Source organism: Buteo buteo, chromosome 2, assembly GCF_964188355.1.
Source record: "Buteo buteo chromosome 2, bButBut1.hap1.1, whole genome shotgun sequence".
NCBI classification, from domain to species: Eukaryota; Metazoa; Chordata; class Aves; order Accipitriformes; family Accipitridae; genus Buteo; species Buteo buteo.
Genome location: NC_134172.1, coordinates 74,278,305 through 74,301,604, shown reverse-complemented (window position 1 = coordinate 74,301,604; position 23,300 = coordinate 74,278,305). Strand labels below are relative to the sequence as shown.

Here is a 23,300-nt window from a genome sequence, read left to right as displayed (position 1 = left end):
TAAGACAAGCGAGATAACTGCAGCCAACTCTGTATTTTTGTGCTCTACATAACCAGCAAAGCAGTGGTTTAAGAAAAGCAAGCTGCCAACCAGCTGGCTGTATTAACAAATAAGAAAGGATCCCTTCCCAGCATGACAGGCCCCCACAACACTATGCAGATACTAAAAGCACTTACAGTTTTGACTGACAGAAACCTGGCCTAAGTAGTCAAGAATTTTACATTTCATGCAGCCTAAGCTAAAAGCAATGTATTAAATAACTTGACCCTGGTAGAATTGGTCAGGCCTTGCACTGGTTGACAAGACTGTGTGTGGCCTGCAGTTTCTCAGACATCATGCTGCAAAGAAAGGAAGCATTACACAAAAGCTGCATTCTCTCTGCTGTTTTTCCCCATCCCTTCTTTGTAAAAGTTCGTCTTCTGCCTTTGTCTATGTATACATAAACCATGGAAAAGCTTCAGTTTCTGAATGACCAGTAGTCAGTACTTTTGGAAAACAGCTATTTGAATCATCACTTGGATTCACTTCTGCCATGGTACTGCTTACATTCCTCTTCTATAAATCTATTGTTATAGAGACTATTTTTTAAGACGTTGAGAATTTTGGAAGCATTTATAAACAAGGCCAGGACATTTATAAACAAAGCTTTTTTATTAATAAAATGTTTACACCTTTTTTTTTTTTCCACAATACATCAGACCGGTAGTGATTTAGCATGTTATTACACTATAAAAGTTTATTATGAATGCTTAGGCTGAAAAGGCTGTTTACATTATGCCAAATCAACTTTTCTTTATTTGCATTCTATGCACTATATGGAGGAGTAACAATTCAAACAAAACGGAGAGAACAAAAGCCTGGTTTTCCTCATTAGCATCTACAAACCAACAATACAGACAAACCTGTACACACTCTCAGGACCAGCCCAAGAGAAGACTAAAAAAAGTCTCAACACATTCATAAGCTTGGGAATTCATCACTACAATATTTCATCACTAGTAATCTGACTACATTTCATGCAGTGAAGCAATGGTTGTAAATTTGTGCAGTTTACAGTGCTGCAAATGCTCTGTAACTTTGAGCGGCTTAAGTTTGTTTTAATAAGAGATACTATAATAAGAAGGCACAGACCTTTCAACCTTTGTAACAGGTTAACCCAATCCTATAATGAAAAGGCAGAACGTTCTTAAGAGGGACAAGAATTGCTGATACAAAGGTTAACCTTCATGCTTAATTTTACAGGCAAACATTTATTACACTGCAAGAGCTATATGCATACCAGGTTTTGTGCCCTGAATACACAAACGCAAATGCAAAGTTCCTTGTTTAGAAGAAACCTTCTGAACGATTTCTTTTTTTCTTCATTGTACTGGGGGGGGGGGGTGTACAAAGGGGAAGATTGCCAGAAATTAAGTGTCTTACAGCTACAAAAATGCAATCCATTTCTGTGTCTTAAATCAATTCACTGTGTCACGATTTCGGTGTTGGATACACAGTACTCAGAAATAGGAAGTACAAAAAAAGGAAGTTAAAACATAGAAGAGTTTGCATCATGTTACTAGAGCCTTACAATAATTTGCTCCCCCAGGTGAACGTGCTTTCACAGCCTTTGTTACGTGGTATAATATAGTAGTGGTACATGTCTCAGCTGCTATGTTTTCATAACAGTTTCATAAGGCTGTCACTAATGAATTACCATTTTGTTTAGAAATATTTGCTGCTTTGACAGATACTTCTAGAACGTTTGAGGAGAAAAACACACTCGCCACCTATCCTTGACTAGATCCCATAAGGAAACAAAGAACAAAGTGTCAAGAAAACATAATGGATTTAATAGGAAATACATACTGTAACATGAGTAAAAGTGAGGCAAGATAGTAGCATTGAATCTATCTAGGTGTCAGAGTTATAGCATTTCCAAGTGCAACAACTGGATGGAGTATCACACAAGCAGATGAAGGGCATGACAAAAAGAGTGGTCCATATCCTTCAATAGTTGAAAAAGAAGTAGCAGTTGGTTTGCTCAATAATACATATGTGAAAACATTAACAGAAATGAAGCAAAGAAAAACCTAACCTTCTTTTAAGAAGAGTACCTTTACAAAGGTAATTAGCTCTTTGAAGAAAATTCATTGTTAGTGTTTAAGTAAAAATTTAAGAACCCCAACTTGCAGGATGATGTAATGGGAAAAGGAAAATTCTTTCTTCTTAGAAGTCTTTGTTCTAGAATGAGAGCAGTTTCAGCAAATGCTGTCCTAATTTTTAGGGGCACAAATCATCCTACTGCCTTCATTTTCCACGTAAAATAGGAAGCACCAAATAACTCTAAGCCACTAGAACTTTTCTAAGTATTTCTAAAGAGCTGTTTATAGCATGTACACTCTGACAACACTATGTTAAAAATTCAGGGTTGGGTGGGGTAGGGGGATATGGGAGGGGGAAAGAGGAAAAAGCTGACCCTAGGATCATTTTGACATGTCAGAGACTAAGCTCATCAGTACTCTTGGGTTTCAGGACAATCTTATATCCCTTGAAAGATTTGTTATCTGTGACACTTTATGCATGAAGTTCAGTAATACTTGTTTGATTTTTCCAAGTCATGCATTTTTTATTTGAGCTGACGAAGAAAGGGTTTGCATTCAAGCTTTTGAGACCTCCAAAATATCAGAAAGGATTTTTCAGAAACAAACATTGGTGTCAGAAGGCCTAATAATTTTAGGGAAGTATGTTTTGGCACCTGAATTCTTGTATGAGAAACAAAGATGTGGTTTCAAGTGTATTTTTTTTTGACAAGCTGGAGCCATATGGCTCTGAAAAGGAGAGTTGACATGACTTTTTTTTTATAGTAGAACCTGTATTTCTATCTTAGATTGGTAATTCACACTAACATCTTATTCTATAAATCTTCTGTCACCTACCATTACTAGGGCTGTGATCTATTACTAGGAATGTGATCTGAACATAAAATTTTAACAGGTTTTTTTTTTTTTTAGAGAATTTTGTGCAGACTTTTTTTAGAAGCTTAATTCCAAGCACACAATTCTCCTGCTTCAAGTAACCGACTTGTGGCATACAGTCACAGGTTGGTGTAAAACAACTTCCTGCTAAAAAAGTTAAGTTTGTCCTTCTGTCCTGTCCATGAACAGAAGAGCCTCTTTTTTTTAGAGGTTTAAAGTGTTTAAGAGAGATACATGAAACTGTTTAGAAAATGAACAGGCAGTGTAGAAGTTCAAGTCAGTGAACTATTCAGGTTCTCATGTTTGAGATGATTTTTTCTACTTCTACATAGCTGTTGCTGCAAGTGAGGTTTGCTACAGGGTGACTAGCTACACAGTTCAGACAGCTTCTGTCCTGTAAATCATCAATTCCCTAGATAATCTTTGCAGATTGCTGACATAGCACACCACGAATAGACTACACCATCCTTAATAAACACTAAAGACTGTTTCACAAGAAAGTCATTCAAACATCACTGCTAAAGCTTCCATTTCCAACTAATACTCAATATGTTATACTGGAAATTAACACTTATATTAAGGAATAATTTAGGATTAACATTGTAACAAAAATCTTGTTGAGGCCAACTTTTAAACCATTCAAGACATTCAGCCTGAATTATTTTTTTATAATTAAAATTAAGCTTTAACCATGAATGTAGACAGCTCCTAATGAATCCTACATCTCTCAACCAGGTTAAAGGATTAGACTTCCAAATCAGCAAGTAGGCATTGTCTCCTCTCCTCTTACTCTCTTCCCAAGCATGTAAATAATCTTTCTTGAGCAGGCTGGTAGCATTAAATTGGTATTATGTACACCAACACATCAAAGACTCAAGTCTGCATAAAATGCCTCTCTAAACTATTAACTATCTGATCCTGTAGCTCTTAAAGGAAGGGTCTCACTAATGTCAGTAGGGATTTGAAGTGCAATAATTTGTTTTGCTTCAACGTGGATCTAATAACATAAACAAAGTCTTTACCTTTTTGGCAACAGCAAATATTGTTAGAATTGTCTTAGAACTTTTCAAAGCACCTGCAACAATTTTCAGTAGTTTGACCACTAGATGCTTCTGTCATTAAACATAAGCTTCCAGATTTCACCTACTTAGGCATTTAGTATGCCAGTTTTCAGCATGTATTTAAAATCCACTACACAACTACCTACAGCACAGATCAAGAGCCTGGCAAGTCACCTGAGACTGCTGTAATTTAGAAGGTCACACAAAGACACCCTCCAAAACTTGCAGAGCACATTTAAGTTGCTCCAAAGCTTAAGAACTAAACATTTATCAAATGATATTTTTGTACAAATCTTTCTTTCATGAGGAAGAACTGGTGGTGTTTAGAAGTTGAAAGTGTCATATTTTGTCAGTTAAAAAATGCTCTGGATCAATGAAATGACATGCACGTCATTAGATTTTTACATACATGATACTTTACCCTTCCAAAATTGTTTTGCAGCAATTAATTCCCTTTGAAAGTATCTGAAAGTCTAGTCTCTATGATGAGCTCCATTCATTAGACAGGAAGGCATAGCAGAATAAAACTTCAGTCCTGAGCTTTTTCAACAACTTCTTAACAGAAAAAAAGTTATTAAAAATTTAGCTGGAATGGTTGATAATCAGCACTCCAAAGCTAATGTTATCTCCAAATAGAGAAGCTATGTTAGGACAAATATAATCAATTTCAGCAAGCCTAGTGCAAGATGAAACCAGATGACCCAACAAATTATTAATACAGAAGAAACCATTTTTCTCCAACAAAAATGAAACAATGAACATGTGCATCTCATCCAGGGAAGACTGCATTCCAGCTTTCAGCTAGGGCCAACTGATCAATAAACAGTTATCTTGGCTCAAGAGAACTTAAATCAACAGTCTGTCATTTTAAATAGGCATGTGTTAAAAAGCAGCCTCTCTTCTGTATTTGTAGTCTGGACAATCTGAAACACTGGCTCTTTCCATGTTTTCATTAACTGCAGTAATTCAAGATCAGAACTGCAAAAAGGGTATGAAGTATGCTGGCACTTCACACAGATTGGTAACAAAACAAGAGGAGTCTGAGGCATTAAGACTTCACTACATTTGAGAGGGGCCAGATTGTGGCTGCTTCTGCAGTGTTTTGGGGTGGGTGTTTTTTTTGTTTTTAAAGTCTAATTTTGGTGTATAGCAAATAAGTGAGGATCGATCAGAAAGCAGTTCATAAAGGTTTGCTAAGATATATGGCTCTCTCACCTGACTGGAGAGAACTGCAATAATCTCAATACTAGCCTAGCTCTCAGTCCTGCCTAGAGTCCAGTATTTTCTTCTCAAGTCAATAAATCTTGCATAAATACTATTAAACCATTTTTGTTACCTCACTGAAAAACAGATTTAAACTCCATTTTTACCACATGCTAACAGGCAATAACAGTAATTTAGAACGTTTGAAATTCCTTTTTCTACTAATCTACATGAAAGGTATTCCCAATATCTGAGACTTTCCCTCTCCTACTATGAACTTTCCAAGTTCAAGAATTTCCAGATTTATTACTAACCAACTTTAATAAAAGCACTATTTTCTGTATCACAGTTAAGATACTAAAGCACCTGGTATCTTGGTATAGAATAGACTTCTGAAGCACTCTGAACACAAGATGTTTTAAAAACCTAGTTGAATTAAATAACCACATGATTTATTTTTTAAAAATTGGCCAGGAGTAAGAATTGAGATATTTCAAAGAAATTAGGAAGTTCAATGACTGCCACTGTGAAATTTCTATATTTAATTGCTAACCTGCTTTTTTATCATTAAAAATATGCCCAAGAGCAACCTTACTCTGTTCTTTCTGTACTAATTATATTTCCATCAAGCATTTTGTAGGAGTACTGAAGTCTTCTGTTCATAATTTACTTGCTTTGAGTGACAGGGAAAGAAAAAAAAAAATCATACACCAGGCTGAACACCAAATACAAATCTGTCTCTACTATGAGATGCTTTAAGGACCAACGTTTCAAAGGTGCTTCAAACAGCCTTCATTTGATGAAGATACACTTCTTGGGCTCTCTATAAGCACATAGCCTGCACAACTGTGGCAAAGAAGGCATAATTGACAATGCATGGTAAGTAAAAGGCATGATAAAATGTAGTCACCAAATTTCATTAAAACATACTGACACATTCAAAATCTCACTGTAATAGTTCACCTGTTTTGCTCCAAAATAGCTCTACAAGAATTTTTGCTAATACAAACTAATCTGAAGTACAAGTCCTTTCGTTTCTTACAAACTTTTCTATATTTCCTTCAGAGAAAATACTTGAGATGATAGAAAACCAGATTACAAACAAAGAATAAGCATCATCAACATGACCTCATTTTGGCAGTAAAGCTAAACAGCATGTTTTAGTATACACTCAAGTCTATTAAGCTCTTTTTCTTCAAAAGTATAAAGTTTCTCACTAGTGCTGGTAGGAAACAAAAAGTGAAAATAAATAAAATAGCACAAATGGGTATGGTCAACCTATAGTTTAATTGAAGGCGTACTAAAGCCAATACAGAATAAGCTAAACACCGATTTACTAAAAACCCTCACAGATGAAAAAGCCCAGGAACCAAGAGGTAACGATCTACATTACCACATGTCTGAAGGTTATTTCCTATTTGTATTTTTGAGCCCAAAACAGGAAAGACTGGGTGCATCACAGATGAAACCTTGTTCAACAGACAGACCTCATGCTGCACCAACAGCATTTTCTATTGGCCCTTTCAAATGTGATTGAAAGAGAAAGAATTTCAGTCTGCGTCTGGACGAACTCACAGTGACAATACCTAAAATGCAGGAAAAAAACCTGATGGACATTCCCCAGGAGTTTATCCATAGGTGTGGAATGGAAGGAGTGTGTAAGATTGCATTATTTTTTCCTGTTTTTACATAATTTATAATACTTTAAACACTGGTCTCATAAATATAATATGAACACTTTACACATGCCAAGCAATTAAAAGCTTTCCCCAAAACTTTTAGGTCTTACCAGAACCACTGGCAGCATCTGTGTACAGCATCTGTTTTTAGTCAGTAACCACTTAATTTAGTCAGAACTACAACTAGGTTTTCTTCAACATCTTAATATTAAAAAACTTGCAGGAACAAAAAGATGCCTATAAGCATATCAGTTTGTCTTAAAGTGATTAAAGTCAGCATGAAAAAAAGATTGTCTGTGGTTTAAGATCTGTTGCTTGTGTCCCCACCCCTGGTGCATATCATCTTTAAATAAAAAGTGCAAATGGGATTTGGGGACTGGATGGACTGATTTGCCTATTATTTGTCTTCAGTTGCTTATTCTGTAGCCACCTCGCATCAACTGTCCCATCATACTTTGGATTAGCTACAAATAAATTTAAAATAAGGCTCACTGAAGAAAAAGAAGAAGTGACATCTAACTTCCAGACTCTTCCCGCCCCTAAGTCCCACAAAAGTGCTCATTTCCCTTTTTACAAAAAAAACCCTAAAATCCTGATTACAAAACTATTAAACATTTTAGTTCTACCATCCACATAGTCACCTTCCTTTCAAGCAAGGCCAAAAAAGTGATGATGGATTCCCTTTGAATGCAAGAGATACTACACTTCTTTTAAGTAAACAGGCTGACATTACGATTGCAGTCTTTTCTGCGAATGTACAGATGTCAGATGAACTGGTCCATTTTTGTGGGACCTCAGGTATATGAACACCAGCAGATAAAGATCTAAGACTGATAATATAAACCCAACATGAACTATTAACTTCCAAGACCACCTACTGTATAAACAAGTCTGATTTTCTAAGGGATCAGTCAACAGCAGCTGCGCTTTGTCACCGATGGCTGTCTTCTAAGTTTGAAACCCTTACCACTAGACGGGGGGTTGGTGTCAGTTGATGGAATTCTGCGACCTACAAGGAGACAGAAAAAAATTTATAGCAAACATTATACTTGAAACTAATTCTAAGCATTCAGTGTAGGTTTTGCATACAGAAATGTGTCTTCAATTAGTCATACATCATTAGCGATGACATTCCTGCATACCAGAAGGATGGCAGTTAACAATCTATACCATGTCTGTAAGAGGTATGGTTCCACAAAAGAAGAGTAGAGGCAGTTTTAAGCTAATTTTGCAGTGTTTACACTTCAAGCTAATCTAGACTTGGAGAGCTACGCTATAAAAGCACCCAGAGAATACACTCTGCAGGATGCAATACCATCTGGAATTCCCTCATTGAGAACTACCATCTTGACCTGTATTTCCACAGATCACCTGTGTCGGGCTTAGCACAGTAAGTACTTGTAAAGATAGCTGCTTTAGTCATCTAGTCAGTCTTTAAAATTGACTATTCCTGGTTGAGTATTCTTTTCTGAGGAGGATTTATGACTACTTCCATAGTTTATTCAAGATCAATTTTATAAAGCAGTAAATCAGGAAGCTAATCTACAGTACATACTTTTTACATCTGCTTCAATATATTCAACTGCTTATAAGGACCCTATTTTTTTTAAACCTAATGTTTCTGTAGCTTTTCAAAGATAAACTGCAGCGCACATACTCACAAATGGATTGCTGTTTGTCCTCTTTTCACAAACAGGCTGACATACCTGCATATTGGTGCTACTGTCTGAAACATATCCTGCAAATAATACTGCATGGAATTCACTTTGGAATACTGTCTGCTTCCCATTCACACAAAAAAATTGTCATTGTTGTCCCCCACCATGAATGAAACAAAGATTTAATTAAAAAAACCCCAAGGTATCACAAAAAAACTTGTGGAAAATCCACACACAATAGTTGCTATTTCCCATGCAGTAATCTGGCATTTATGAATTCTTGTATTTTTGAAAATGCACTGTTTTAGACTAAGTACAAACCCTAAGAGTGAGAACTTAATTCCTTTTCTCAGCTGTATAAAGTTTGGATCTTCCTCATGCGATTTCCTTTCCCTACCATAACCTTGGAAGTACTAATTGAAACATTCAATAACAGATATAGCAAGATGACACTGACTTCTGACATGAGTGCCCTGCTTGCTATTTATCCAGCAGCATCACAGTAGGCTTAAAATGTCTAGAAGGAATCTTTAGAGGTCATTAGATGACAAAAAATTTATACAGCTCATTTTGCAGTTTTTATTCATGTCTGATTGTAACAAATTTAAGTCATTGTACTCTTACCTAAATAGCATAAAAAGTAACACAGTAATCAAATTTCTACTTGAACTTTTCAGAAGAAAGCACATTAACTGTTTAAATACTTACTAATTTCTATAAAGAGTTCATTAATGTTTATTGCATTTTTCGCACTTGTCTCTACAAATATTGCATGAATGGAATCTGCATAGTCTTTAGCATCTTTTTCCATGACTTCTCTGGAAAAACAAAGCAAAGAAAAAACTGTGAATGCAAAAAACCCCATTATTCAAAATTATAAGGGACAGATTAAGTTTTTAAGTGTCTCATTAAATGAGTATTTTGTATTTTACTTTTTTGGCATCACAATGCTCCCTCATCCTGAAGTTGAGGCTCATTCTTTACCCTATGCTGTCTCCCTGCCTTGAGGTATGGGCATCACTGAAGCACAATCATAAACTAAACAAGCCCTTAATCCATCTGACAACATTACACTGGAGTTTGTTTCTTGAGTGCTCCAAGTGTAGGTCTGCAATCAATCATTAGGGGGTGCTTTATTCTTCACACATACAACAGTTCTAGACATACTGAAAAGATCCTAAAGCATTAGTTCCACTAATCCAGTGGATCTCCTACAGCTGTTTACAAAACCAAGTAACTCACAATGCTGCACAGATCATTAACATAGCATTTACTTTGCATAAAGCATGAAGACGTAGCTATAAACAGGAACATATTTAGACTGCGCACACAACAGAGCCAAGAAGTGAAAAACTTATTCTGCACCCCTAAGTATGCAAATTGATAACGAAGTATGTCTCCTCACACAACATGGGAAAAAAAAAAAACCCTAATAGGTGGAGAAAGGACTGGACTATACTTGTATCACATTACATATACTTTTAAGAAAACATAGACTACTTTCAGTAACAAGGGACTTAAGATATCAAAAGCACAGACTTTGGATCAGCAACTCAAATATTGCCTCTGACTGAAGTACAATGACTCTTGCTCATTAGCTTGAATAGCAATGTTTACATAATTTATGATGCAACCTAAGCACCAAGAAATAAGCATGTGAGACTTAATACTGCACACCTTATATCTGTCTTCTAAGTAATTTTATGCCACCTTTCCTTCAAGAGACATGCAACTTCTAAAAAAAGTTATTAGAGCTCACTAGATAACTGCTATATATTAACAATTTGTAAAACTATACTTTACAGTGGTTCTTTAAACACATAACCATCTGTGTCCTTTGAGACACCAGCTGTGGTACCTTTTCCAGTGAAATCTAAACCAAGAAGTTTGCACACGCCTTCTTTCTGAATTTTGGCTTATTTAACCAGGACATCAATAAAAAAGGGCTTCTTTTGTTTTTAGTACACACTTTCTTGAAAGTTTGGCTGTTCATAAAGTTTCTCAAGAACTTTTCCCGCTCCCTGCAACTATTTCAGCCACAGCCAATTCCACCCCAATATTTAAGCAGGGAAGGAAGGCACCTGAACAAGCAAGTCAGAAAAACCTACACAATGCTTTCCAACAGGCTTGATGTTTTTCCTAACAAAATGAGGTGCTACAGACTGACAGGGATACTTCTTATAAAGTGAGGTAAACAGCTTGTATTACACTGTAGTTTCACAGGCAGTTTAGGCTTGTGTAACTTGGCACTGCCACCAGAAAAGGCAATCCTGTCTCCCTGTAAACTCCTCATTCCTAACCCTGCTATCCCACCTCTGTTATGCCAGCAAGTGTCCATGGTGTGAGAAAGATAAATGCACTTGGATCCATTTTCCTTTTTTTAAATGGTTAGTTTTAATCTGGATCTATTTTACAGTCTGATTTACTGCCCAATCACACACATAACTCACACCAACACAGGGGAGGAAGTGGGCAAGACTGTCCAAGGGCAGACTAACCAAATCTTCTGACAGTAGAAACAGCTCAGACCCCTTTTGAAACTACAGTGCTAGTGCGAAACAGCTTAAATTGCTCGATACCTTTCACCTGTTCCAAAATCTTAAGCTCATAGTGCTAAGTATTTTAAGTTAAAACCTCCAAACTGTCAACGGTTATTTACCTTACATCATTAAGATCACACTTATTTCCTGCAATAGCTACAACAATGTTTGGAGGTCCGTGCTGTCGAAGCTCTTTAACCCAGTTCTTTAATGTTGAGAAAGTTTCCTGATGTGGAAAGAAAAAGAAAAACCAAACAGAAGGAATTGAATTAAGAGTCAGAACTGGCCCATCACACAAAAAAAACCCAGAAACTGTAATGCTATGTCAAGATCAAATTTCTTACCTCTTTTGTGATGTCATACACTATAATGGCTGCTGCTGAACCTCTGTAATACATTGGGGCTAAAGCACGAAACTGAAAGAAAGACACCATACATTATGAATCTGATCTTCCACTGACCTCCATTATTTCATCATTATTATTATTACTATTGAAGAAAGTGAAAACTAGCTTTAAAGTTCACATTAGCGGAAAACTTTTCTTTAGAATTACAGAGGGGCTGTGCAGCAGAGTACATAAGCTTCCATGGAAGTATTATTTTACAAAGGCCAACCAATAAATAGTTTAGGGACCAGCAGCACACCTACTGCAAAAAGCAGGAAGCCAAACTTGACCTTATTTTGACTAGATTAGAATCTCTCATTTAAAAGACTGTAGATTATACACAGACACAAAACCGCAGGATATATGCTCAACTTTAAACACTGAGCAAGGGGAAAATAGTCAAAATTGAACTTGCTTCTTCCTCTTCTAGACACTCATGCTTTTGGACAGAAAGTAATCTCAAGAAAACTAGCATATATTACTGCTCATCCAAAACGTTAAGAAGCTCAACCCCTAGCCCCACTGATCAGTCATGGCACTCTTAAATGCTAGAAATGTCGGTTTCTTCATAATCTAACTTACAGCTTTAGGGATTTCACTTAAGTTTTTCCTCAAAAGTTAGAAGCATGTTTAAAACTAAACTGAAAAGCCCACAACTATGTGACCTGTTGAAAATAGACCTTTAAGGAACATGCTAGATAGTAAAAGCCTACAGTAATTTTACTGTAATTTTTAGAATGAATCTACAGCAGGTGTACTTGGTTGGTAGTGCATTTGCAGGGTATAAACCACACCTGTACCTTTGCATAGGCAGAGTGTTATGAATGCAGGACTGAAAAAAGCGATACAGCACATAATTAAGTTGCATCAAAAATATCAGTCAAGCATTCTTAAAATGTGTGATATTCTGCCAATTTAAAAAGAACCAGGCAACTAATCTAGCAATCAAAACTCTCAGTCAAAGCACAGAGTAAACTGCACATACTGCTTTGATGTAAGCATAAGTGATTTAGAGCTTTTGTGCATCTTATTACTCAGGGTAAAAATCATGACTAGAATACAGTTTTTCATAAAGGCTTACTTGATTCTAATAAAATACCAATTTCCCTTTTGCTTACTACAGTTCAACTGAGAGCAATATTATAAATCATAAAAATCTTGCTATAAAGCAGAATTCCGGACCATTTAAATTTGGCTCTCAAATTCTGTTTTGAAAACAGGATTTTGAACACAAAGTTCAGAATATAAAAATATTTAATATTTAATAGTGGGAAAGGGAAACACGGGCAGGCATTCAGTTCATGTTGGGACATAATCCCTCTCTTCCTCCTAAGTACTAAAATGTAAAGGGAAACATATTTGGTAAACCACCAGTTGGACCGGTTGCAACCTGGCTTTTTGATTATTTGACTATTTACATTGGGAATAAACCAACTTTCACTTGCTGATTTTGTATTACTCTCATTTCCTGCTTGCTAACACTTAGATACTTTTTTCCACCTAAGAGCAGTCGGCAGATAAAATACATTAACAAAACAGATGTTACCAGAAACACTGAATTTTCCTTTTGCTATTTTTCCAAAGACTTCAGCTTGCCCTCCAGCCTCCAATTTGTGTTCTGACAGAATTATTAAGACAACATAATGTAATTATCCACACAAACTGTCAAAATTGTTAGGTAAGAAGGCAAAAATCCTAATTGCTATAAGTATTCTCCTATCAACTTTACTCAGTGTAGAAGAAATAACGCATGTGTGTGGAGGGAAATGAGCTGTGTGAAGTGAATTGGTGCACATCTTCACCTTTGGAGTGAAGCTAGCCAGCCACTCCCTGAAGCCATTTAGAACAAGGAGCTGCCCAGTGTAGTGTAGAACTAGTCGCTGCTGGGTTTTTGAAGTAGAAAATAGAAAATGTTCCTCAAGAAGCCAGGACTGCAAATTCTGTGCATTACGTATCATAGCTTAGCAGAGACATTTTAGTTCCAAGAATGCTGTGGACATTTTTGGTATTCCATATCACCATGAAGGGTATCCCTTCCATAATTCATTGTCAGATGTGTTGCACAACCAGAAAACTGTGCTGCAGATTTCAGGGCAAGGCAGGTATACAGACCACTTGTGACTAGCAGTGATAGTGCTCTTCCATTTTGGAGAAAGAAACATCTATAAAGATACTGCCATAATTTCAAAGTAAATATCTTCCCTCCCATTTCGCTGATTTCCCTGGATATATTGGGGCCTCACAGTGATTTCTCTCAGGTGCAGAACATAAGTTTCACAGCTATCACAGCTCTTGAGTCAGAGCCCAGGTAAGACACCTTTCCCTTTTTGATTTCAATAAAGGTATCACGCAACTTGTATGGAAGAAAATTAAAGAGGTATCACTCAAAGTCTAAACACAGAAAGACAAGGAACATGCTAGTCATGTACAGAGATACTTCCTCAGATGGTGGTGTGCTGAATCCAAATTACAGCATTCTCCCATTGCTTGCAAACACAGTTAAAGTGAACAGGATGGAATGCTAATATGTAATAGATGTTTCCTGCCAAGTGGTGGCAGGCATGTTTACAAAGCTTTCCATTTAAAAGTACCAGCCTCTCAAAATTCATACTCTACCTCTCAGAAGACTCACATTCCAGCATTAACATTTCAGAATGGGCTAGGATGTTCACTGAAGACAAACTATTTACAGCAAATGCTGACTGACTGATAATAATTGAAGAATTTGGATATTTCTGATAACACGGATACTTTTGGACATATCCCTGGGACACAACCCTGACAACATAAGTTTGCTTTATATGCCGCTGCTGGAAGGAAATATATTGTCATTCAAAATCTAGAACAGCGGAATGCAGCACAAATATACTTGAGTTACTTTCTAGACATCAAGGCTGTTATCAAGCTAAAAAGCTAGCAAGATAGTTCTACCAAGACTCCAAAAGGTTAAGTAACACTGAACAGGGATGACTGAGCCTTTATAAGGGTTTTTTTGTTTGTTTGTTTATTTGGGGTTTTGAGGGTTTGTTGGTTTGTTTGTTTGGGTTTTGGAGGTGGGGTTTTGTTTGTTTTGGTTTTGGTTTTTTTTTCGCTTGGGCTCTCTGTTTCTTGAGCCAATCCTGAAAAATAATACAGCTGCATTTGACAGTTATTATCCTAAAGTAATAACCCAACCTGATCAAACTGACCCTTGCTGGGGACAGTTCTGGCATCTACCGTTGTTACAGTTAGCTCACATCCTAAATAAATTCATCATGAGTAATTGACAGTTGCCAGTAGTTAACAGTCAAGAAACTGCAAGAATAAGCACTGTTAATACAGCTACTGTAATTTCTACCACTGTTACTAGTAATTCATAAACAAGCAAGTTAATTAGCAAAGTCTTCCTTTTAAATTCTAAGCAAAAATAATGAAACTTAATTAACTGTTATTTCATTTGACTAGTCATTTTCTTGAAAACTTTTGTTGCCTCCCCTCAGAACTATGCACGATGCAGATGAAAACCCCAAACTACCAAATTAAAATTTAAGTTTCAGCATAGATTTCTTGACATAGCTCCTAACACTATCAGATTTGAGAAGTAAAACTTTACGAAATAATAAAAGATCAGTTATCACCCATACCATTGCCTGAAATGCTGCTTTTGAAAGCCTAAACCCACATCCTACTCACATTAATAACCCTAACACTGAAGCTAAGAGAACATGTTAGTAGTTGTGTATTTTTCCAGAATCCAGGGCCTTACTTGTACTATGAAACATGATAATTCATTTCATTTTGATCCTCCTGTTGCCAGCTGTGCTGACTGCAAATACTGCAGTTGAATGTTTAAAGCTCAACTAGAAATGGTACTAGAGACAGCTGCTGGCTTCCCCCCCTCCACCTTGTTTTCTTCTGAAATGGCACTCCCTTTCAGTGAATCTAAACTCAGTCTTTTGTTTTATAAGCTCCTCTTCTTAGGTAATCATCCTTAACTTTTTACTTTTACCATGACAGCAATGAAAAATAAAAACATAGTTACAGCACCCATAACTTGATAAAAACCTGCATAGAAACAAACCTTCTAATACATGTTCGTAAAAACAGATTACACTGTGACTTTCAGGGACAGGGTACTCTAGTCAGAACTATCACCACAGATACTGATTCTACTTACCCGCTCCTGTCCAGCTGTATCCCAAATTAGGAATTTATGCAGCTCATTTTGATACTGTACAGTCTTGGTCATAAATGAGGCTCTGGAAAAAAATTACAGCTTATGCTTTTCAGAATATAAATACATTTTTAGAACATTACTACCATGGACTTTCAAAAAGGTTTAAATTCCAATGAAAGTGCTTTACCCACACACACACACATAAAACTGATGACGATTTTCATACATAAAGGCTGAAATTAATGAGGCAAAGGGCTTCAGAGGATGAAATTTCCTTTCAGATGGTGAAATTTGACTAACAAAACAGAAGGAACGTGAATGCAAATTATAAGCTTTTATTGTTCATAAGCTTTTGATAAAAATAAAGGATGTATGACCAAAAAAAATGAGAAAGGTCAGCCTTTTTAACAACATTCTTCCTAAATGGAGATATCATCACAGCAAATCACTTAAGCGTACACTAGAAACTTCTGGAGGGAAAGAGATCAAATCCTTCCCCTGTGCATCAGTTTTATCTGACTGTTACACAGAGAGAGAAAAATGCTGTAAGTCCATACTTGGGACTAAAATATGGGAGATTTGTGTCACTATTGGTAGGTGTTAAGAGGACAGAGAAAACAATAATGAGTAGCTTTCTTGTTGTCTGCATTCCGTACAGCTCCCAAATCCTGTCTGTCATTATATACTTCAGTCTGCAGAGGCTCTTGCACTTGCAGAAGACAAACAAAAAAAAATCTCTTCCAGCTCTAGCTGCCCCCCCCCAACTTCTACATGTTTTACAGTAAAATATTGCAAAATATTGTAAAGTACTTTTATGCTTTACTTGAGCTGCTTTAAATGAATCAGTGTCTTTCCCACAAGAACAGGAATTCAGAGACTTAATGTTTTACAAGAGGGAGTTCTTTGCTGTATCTATTACCTGTAGGCATAGTTTTTACTAGAAAAGCCACACACTGAATTCAAACCCTTATAGAATAGGAACTTTAGTCACCAGAATTATTTTAAGCATATGAGATCCTACATTATGATCTTGAACAGCTTTGTATGCTTAATTCCTGTCACTTGAAATACTGCAGACTTCCAAACTTGTTCTACTATCAAGTTTTGGACAGGATGCAGGATAGGATCCTGGAGGTGGCCTGTACTGGAGCTTCTTAGAGTACACTAAGCTTCTGGTACCTTCAGAGTCAAATAGCAAGAGTCTTTCAGCATAATCAACAACATTAAATACCTTAGCCCAAGACTCTGAACTTTGGTTTATCTTGGATCTTAAGTACCACCAGGGCATAGATTTGAATTATGTCTATGACACTTTTGTAGTTAATATAAGTGGAGTCTTTGGACATGTTTCAATGTTATAGGAGGACAAGACAGCTATCTACATTTAAAAAAAGGAAAGGGAGTAATTACACCATGCTTTTGACTGTTAGAAGTAACCTTCTCCCCATTCCTTTAGCTCAGATGGTTTGCCAAATAGTACGTCATCTCCAAAGTTGATTACTCTTTTAAGAAGCCAAATATAAGGTTGCAGACTCTTTCTTTTTAGGGATGCTAACTGCAATGCATTTCAACAATTAACTAAATGATGCATTTTAGCAATGAGTAATGGAAAATAAAGTGATAGGACTATCTGTTGTAAAGCACAGCAAAGACTCTACTTCTTTAAGACTGTTGCAAATTAAGCATCAATGCTGAATTCTCTGGCCAATATGGAAACAATTTCCTAAATCATAGATTCTCACTGAAAATTTATCTTACTTGGTTCTATAAACCAAAAAATTCCTGTACAGTCAATTTGAACTGAACAGCTGTGTTGCTCTAATTCACATCACAACTAAACATCCCAAAAGGTAGCTGACAACAGAGGTTAAACGGTTCTTGAAATTCTTTGACAAGTGGAAGATTTCATTGTGACAGATGTCAATTAAAAAAACCAAACAAACAGCTCAAAGACAAACCACTTTTGGGTCCACAAAAGCTTCCAAACTAGAGCTATCCTTGACAACTTCTAGTAAGGAAACAGGTATTATCCCTAATAAATTTCCTAGCTGTTTCTCCCAGCCAAGTAAGCACTATAACTACATGAACAAGATGCACCTGAAAGTAGTTTTGTACTCATTCATAATTCCTTTTTTATGCTATAATGATAAAGACTAGATATTCTGCAGTACCTAGAGATATATGCTGGTCAGGCAAAGCAGAGTGTGTCCTCAGCATCCTGAGAGGACAAAAGTTGCAGAATTCTGACAGGGTTTCTACAGCTGCCCATATTTGAACCTGAATGATGAACATTCATGACGACGAAGTATGGTTGCTTAGATAATTCTAAGAGGAATGGAAAGAGGACAGGAAACATAAGATTGTATCTCATGAACTCAAAAACCCAGGAGTAAATGTAGAAATGTTCTCAGCTTTAGTTTTCCAAGATGCTCAAAATTCCTCTGTAATCCTTACTTTGTTCTTTCCACCTCCTAGTCCCAGTTAGGAAACAAAAACAAGGTCTAGAAGAAGTTTCAAAATGAATTTGCTTAAAATTTTGGAACTGTGTCTTATTGGGGCTTCACACAATCCCTGCATTTGGGCAAGTTTTGATTTATTTACACTACTATAGCAAACTACCAAAATATGAAGTCCTCAGACCAATGAATGATTTTAAGACTGCTAAAAGACACATTTTTAGTCTGTTACTTCAAGAAAGTATACTAACCTCAGTACTGTCATTAAACCCATGAAGACAAATTCCGTTCTACACATTAGCCTCATTACCAGATGGCTAGCATCTTCTAACAGCACCTTAAGTTACTACATAGTATCTGTTACAGAGGTTCCCCCGGGTAAACATGTGCATGTGTTCTCTTTGGGTTCCTGCCTTCAAATGGATAGGTGCTACACTGGAGGGAGAAGCAAGCAAGCAAGCAAGCAACCCACCCACAGGGCGAGAAAACTACCAGATTAAAAGAAACTGACTTTGGAAGGAAGACAACAAGATTTGATGAAGTTCATTCTAGTCTCAGCCCTTCCCTGGGAGGAAAGAAAAAAAGAAAAAAAACACACCACAAACCCCTCTCCTGAGTTTTCTCCAGATTACAGAAAATTCTACTTTGTCAGGCTAGAAGCATCACCGATCACAATCTTTGCTCTGCAACTTTAGACAGTCTTGCAGATGTGCAGGGCCCAAAGCCATCAAGCACAGTATTTTAGAATTTAGAATCTGAAAGCAGACTTGAGGAGGCTGCAGATCACATGTGATTGGAGACATAATGCAAATTCCATACTGGGTTACTCAAACGTTTAACCCATCTAGTCTAGATGTGTGGCAACATATGTCTAACTACAGAACAGAGCATCCCAGCCAACAAAATAGGGAACTCTCATGTTGCAAAACCTAAGTCTGTGTTACCATACCTGGCCACCTACTAGGTAAGCACTTTAATAACCTTCCCCCCCCGGAACTGTATGCATGAACACAATGGCTAAATTTGGGCCACTGTAGATACCACTGTCCTGGTTTCAGCCGGGATGGAGTTAACTGTCTTCCTAGTAGCTGGTACAGTGCTATGTTTTGAGTTCAGTATGTGAAGAATGTTGATAACACTGATGTTTTCAGTTGTTGCTCAGTAGTGTTTAGACTATAGTCAAGGATTTTCAGCTTCTCATGCCCAGCCAGGGCACCTGACCCAAACTGGCCAACGGTGTATTCCATACCATGTGACGTCCCATCTAGTTTAGGAACTGGGAAGGGGGGGGAGGCAGTTTTTTTTTTTTTTTTTTTGGCCGCTCGGGGACTGGCTGGGTGTCGGTCGGCGGGTGGTGAGCAATTGCCCTGTGCATCATTTGTACATTTCAATCCTTTTATTACTTACTGTTGTCATTTTATTAGTGTTATCATTATCATTATTAGTTTCTTCTTTTCTGTTCTATTAAACCGTTCTTATCTCAACCCAGGAGTTTTACTTCTTTTCCTGATTTTCTCCCCCATCCCACTGGATGGGGGGGGGAAGTGAGTGAGCGGCTGCGTGGTGCTTAGTTGCTGGCTGGGGTTAAACCACGACAACCACCCATATCATTTATCCAACTTTTCAACAGACTGGTTTTAGAAGTATTTGGATGACTTGGAATGAAGACGGATAACCAATTTCTCAAACACCTCAGGTAATAAGAAAAACAATTGGATCTTTCAATAGTGTCCACCTGAAGAAGGAGTTTTGCTTGCAGTTGATATCACTATGGGCAGTAGGTCTGAACTTTCTATACAACCTGAACTTAAAATGTTTAACACAGCCTGCTCCCCTACTTAACCAAACAGCAATATGACTACTATCCACACATCAGTTTCACCGTCATCCAAAAAAGAACCTCTACTGTAGCTAATTTGACAGTAACTATGAATGTTCAGGCCTTGAAGATCTAAGAAAACTACTTAGCAATCCATCTCAAAGGCTACCTTTGTTAATAGGGAAATTCAAACAAAAGCATACTTCCTACAGAATATCTTGCAATTCGATACCAGTATTTACACTCAAAAAAAGAGATGGGGAGGAAAGAGAGAGATATCACAGAAGCCACATTTTTTTAGAAGGACAGGATGAGACACAGCTGAGCTTTATCAGCAGGATCTTTTTTGGTCAAAGCTGTAGTACAGCTTGTGTGACACCTGAGACAGGAAGCTGCACTGACACCCACCACCACTACTTCTCAGCATCAAGTGAAGTCATGTCCTCCTGTAAGTAAAGAATTGCTTCTGAGCAAAGCAGCCCATAAGACACTTGCAAAGCAAAAAAGACAGCAAAGCAAATAAAAAGATCCAACCACTCCAAGAATTCCTGATGCTCACCCTTCCTTCTATCCATTTGAAGATTTGAGCTCAGTAACATTGCTACTTTGAGGCTCAATTTTCAAATGTCCTTACCTGTGAGACCAATCGCATTAACAATTTCATCAGTTACTTATGTGTGTGTATTGCATACAGATGTATAACATTAGAACTAATTAATGAAAAGAACTACAGACTGACTTAGTATAACTACCTTCAGAAACCTAGGAGACTTGTTATTATACTTGAGTCTATAAAAAAAAAAAGTTGCATAATAATTAGACTTTGAAATTTCAGAGTAGTGCATGAAAAAAGCATGTCGTTCCTTTAACGGAAGCAACTATAGTGTAATTTATTCATAACCCAGAACTCCTAGCAGGATTTTGTTAACAATACAAAATGGGTCCAGATCTTATGCATGAAAATGAAAGCTGCAGGAGTGCTGAATACACTCCTATGTTTCCTAAGGCAGCTCATGAGCTAATTAAGGCTGCCGTCATGTTTATTACCCCATTTAGCTGCCACACATGGAGAATCCTCAAGTGATCTATTCAGGAGGTAGAAATATATATTCAAACAATTTGGTTTTATTCTTGAATAAGTCATATTTAACTTTATTTACTTACCCTATTGTTGGGTTGATGTTGGGATCAAAGCTATCTTCTACAAATCTCCACACGATACTTGATTTGCCCACACCAGTGTCCTAAAAAAAACCCACCACACAACAAACAGTTGAAAGAGACATTAGTTACTCTGAACAGATGATTCTTTTTGTCCTCAGATCTTGCAATACACTGTGCATGAATAACACGTTCCTGCAGAGAATGCCAGAGAAGTCAAGATTCTGAAATACTTCAGGTATTATAATTTGTTTAGTAGAGAAGTGGAAGGTCTCTGATAAGTTACAGTTTTCTAAACAAAATTGTTACCATGTTTTTATGAAGGACTACAAAAAAATCTACATTCATGCTCACTATCACACTCTTATTGAATCTTTTTTTTTCCCCAAAGCTATGCACAAATTGCATTGGAACAGGAGTAGGGAAAGACCATCTACTACTTTTAGTCAAATACATAGCAACTGAGTATAGTATGCCATCTTTACAAGCCAATGGAGCACATTAAATTATACAAGCGTGACACATGCATTTCAACCTCTGACTAATGCCATCCCACCCTGCTTAATGAAAGACTTGAAATTTCTTCTATGACACACCTGACACATGTTTCTAATGCAACTCTACAGAGCTATAAATGGTAAAAGAGGAAACGTAACATGAAAATTCTGGGTCACGTATGTATTTGCACCACTGACTCCATAGTTAAAAAAACAGAAGACATATAAAAGGCATATTTAGGAGTGAAATAACTCAAACTATTAGCAGTAAAACTGTTTTCAACAGCAGCTGGACATTTTAAATGGTCATTTAATTAAGACTGGTGAAGACAATCTTTTTGCTTTACATCTCCAGAGTTACTAAAATGTTAAAGGAAAAACCCTGAGGAACTGCTTCATTGGAAATGAAGTTTTACGCCATTCATGCATTTTCTTGAATCTTTTGAATAGTGTAGTAAATTTGGGTACTTCACGTATGCTTGTGTTTATCTTTTCAAGCTGTTTTCCTCTCACAGAAAAGCATATTATCTCAGCTCTGTATTTTATGATGACTGCAGTCTCAATAAGCAGAACAAATCTTAAAAAGAGAAACATTGATGCAGTTCCTGGCTCCAGGAGTTTAAGGACCAGTTTTCCTGGGTGCTTATTCTCCTTTTCTTACACAGTGAAAGGTTTTTCAGGTCGGGTGAATGCAAACAGTAGCTAGGAGTTACCCCGAATGCCTTCATAACACAAAGGGCGCAGAAACACATGATTTTTCCTTCTGAAGGGCAACGTGGCCATTCAGAACCAGAAAACAATTCTGCCAGTCATACTCTATACATGACAGGATTGAGATACAGGTGGAGACAACTCCACCTATTCAACATGAGGTTCTCCAGTGAAGCCCTCAGACCAAACCAAGCCAACACACAGCTTTACACCCTTGATTTTTTTTTTTAAACTTCTACTCCTGTTTGCTTGATGTCTCATTCTTCCACCACCTGCAACACTTAAGACACTTTCAAAACCTCCATATGCTGTTAAAAAAAAAGAAAGTTCAGGCCCCTCCCCCTCGAGTGTGCTTTCAGGTGCTTTTATTTACTTAGTGAACACCAAGCCCGAAACTACTTGTGAGCAAAAGGGAAGCACACAGTGACTGTTTGTGCTTCTTCTCTTTTCTTTTTTAAAGGAAAATGCCGGGAAATAAAAAGGAGCCATACTTACCTCTGGAGAACGCCTCCCCCCGCGGAGGGGAAGGCCCTTCCGGCCGCCGGGTCTCCTCAGGGGGACGGGGACGGGCAGCCGGGGCGCGCCGGCAGCTCTGGCGGGGTGAGGCCCACCCTTCGCCCGGGGAGAGGAACCCCGCACTCAGAGCCTCTCCAGGGCTCAGGCAGAGGCTCTCCTCCACCACCACAGAGAGCCTTTCGAGCCTCAGCAGACTCCCTCCCTCCTTCCCTCCCGCCGCGCCAGGGCCCCGCGGAGAGCCGGCCGCAGAGCACTTACCCCCAGAAGGCAAACTTTCAGCTCCCTCAGAGCCATGGCCAGGCAGGCTACGCCTTTAACGAGCGCCTGAGACGCAGCCCAGAACGATCATAGCCCTTCCCGAGGCACGCGTACACCGGAGGCCTACGGGGGCAGCCCCCCGCTTCCCCCGCGCCGTGGTTACCAGTAAACCTTCCTCCTCAGGCTCCGCGGACGCGACGCCATCTTGGGCGGCCCGCCGGCATCACCTGACTACACCCCCC

At 37.8% G+C, this 23,300-nt stretch overlaps 1 protein-coding gene across 1 annotated transcript; it reads right to left on the bottom strand.

Annotated features, from left to right (window-relative positions):
- Positions 1-632: 632 nt before the first annotated feature.
- Positions 633-23,297, bottom strand: RAB22A (RAB22A, member RAS oncogene family). The gene is made up of 7 exons (XM_075020015.1): positions 23,059-23,297; positions 21,080-21,159; positions 15,641-15,722; positions 11,443-11,514; positions 11,218-11,324; positions 9,267-9,376; positions 633-7,909 (listed from the first exon to the last, which is right to left on the bottom strand). Exons 1-7 carry the CDS (start codon positions 23,092-23,094, stop codon positions 7,812-7,814), a joined length of 585 nt encoding a protein of 194 aa, XP_074876116.1. The 5' UTR covers positions 23,095-23,297; the 3' UTR covers positions 633-7,811.
- Between the last annotated feature and the right edge of the window lie 3 nt (positions 23,298-23,300).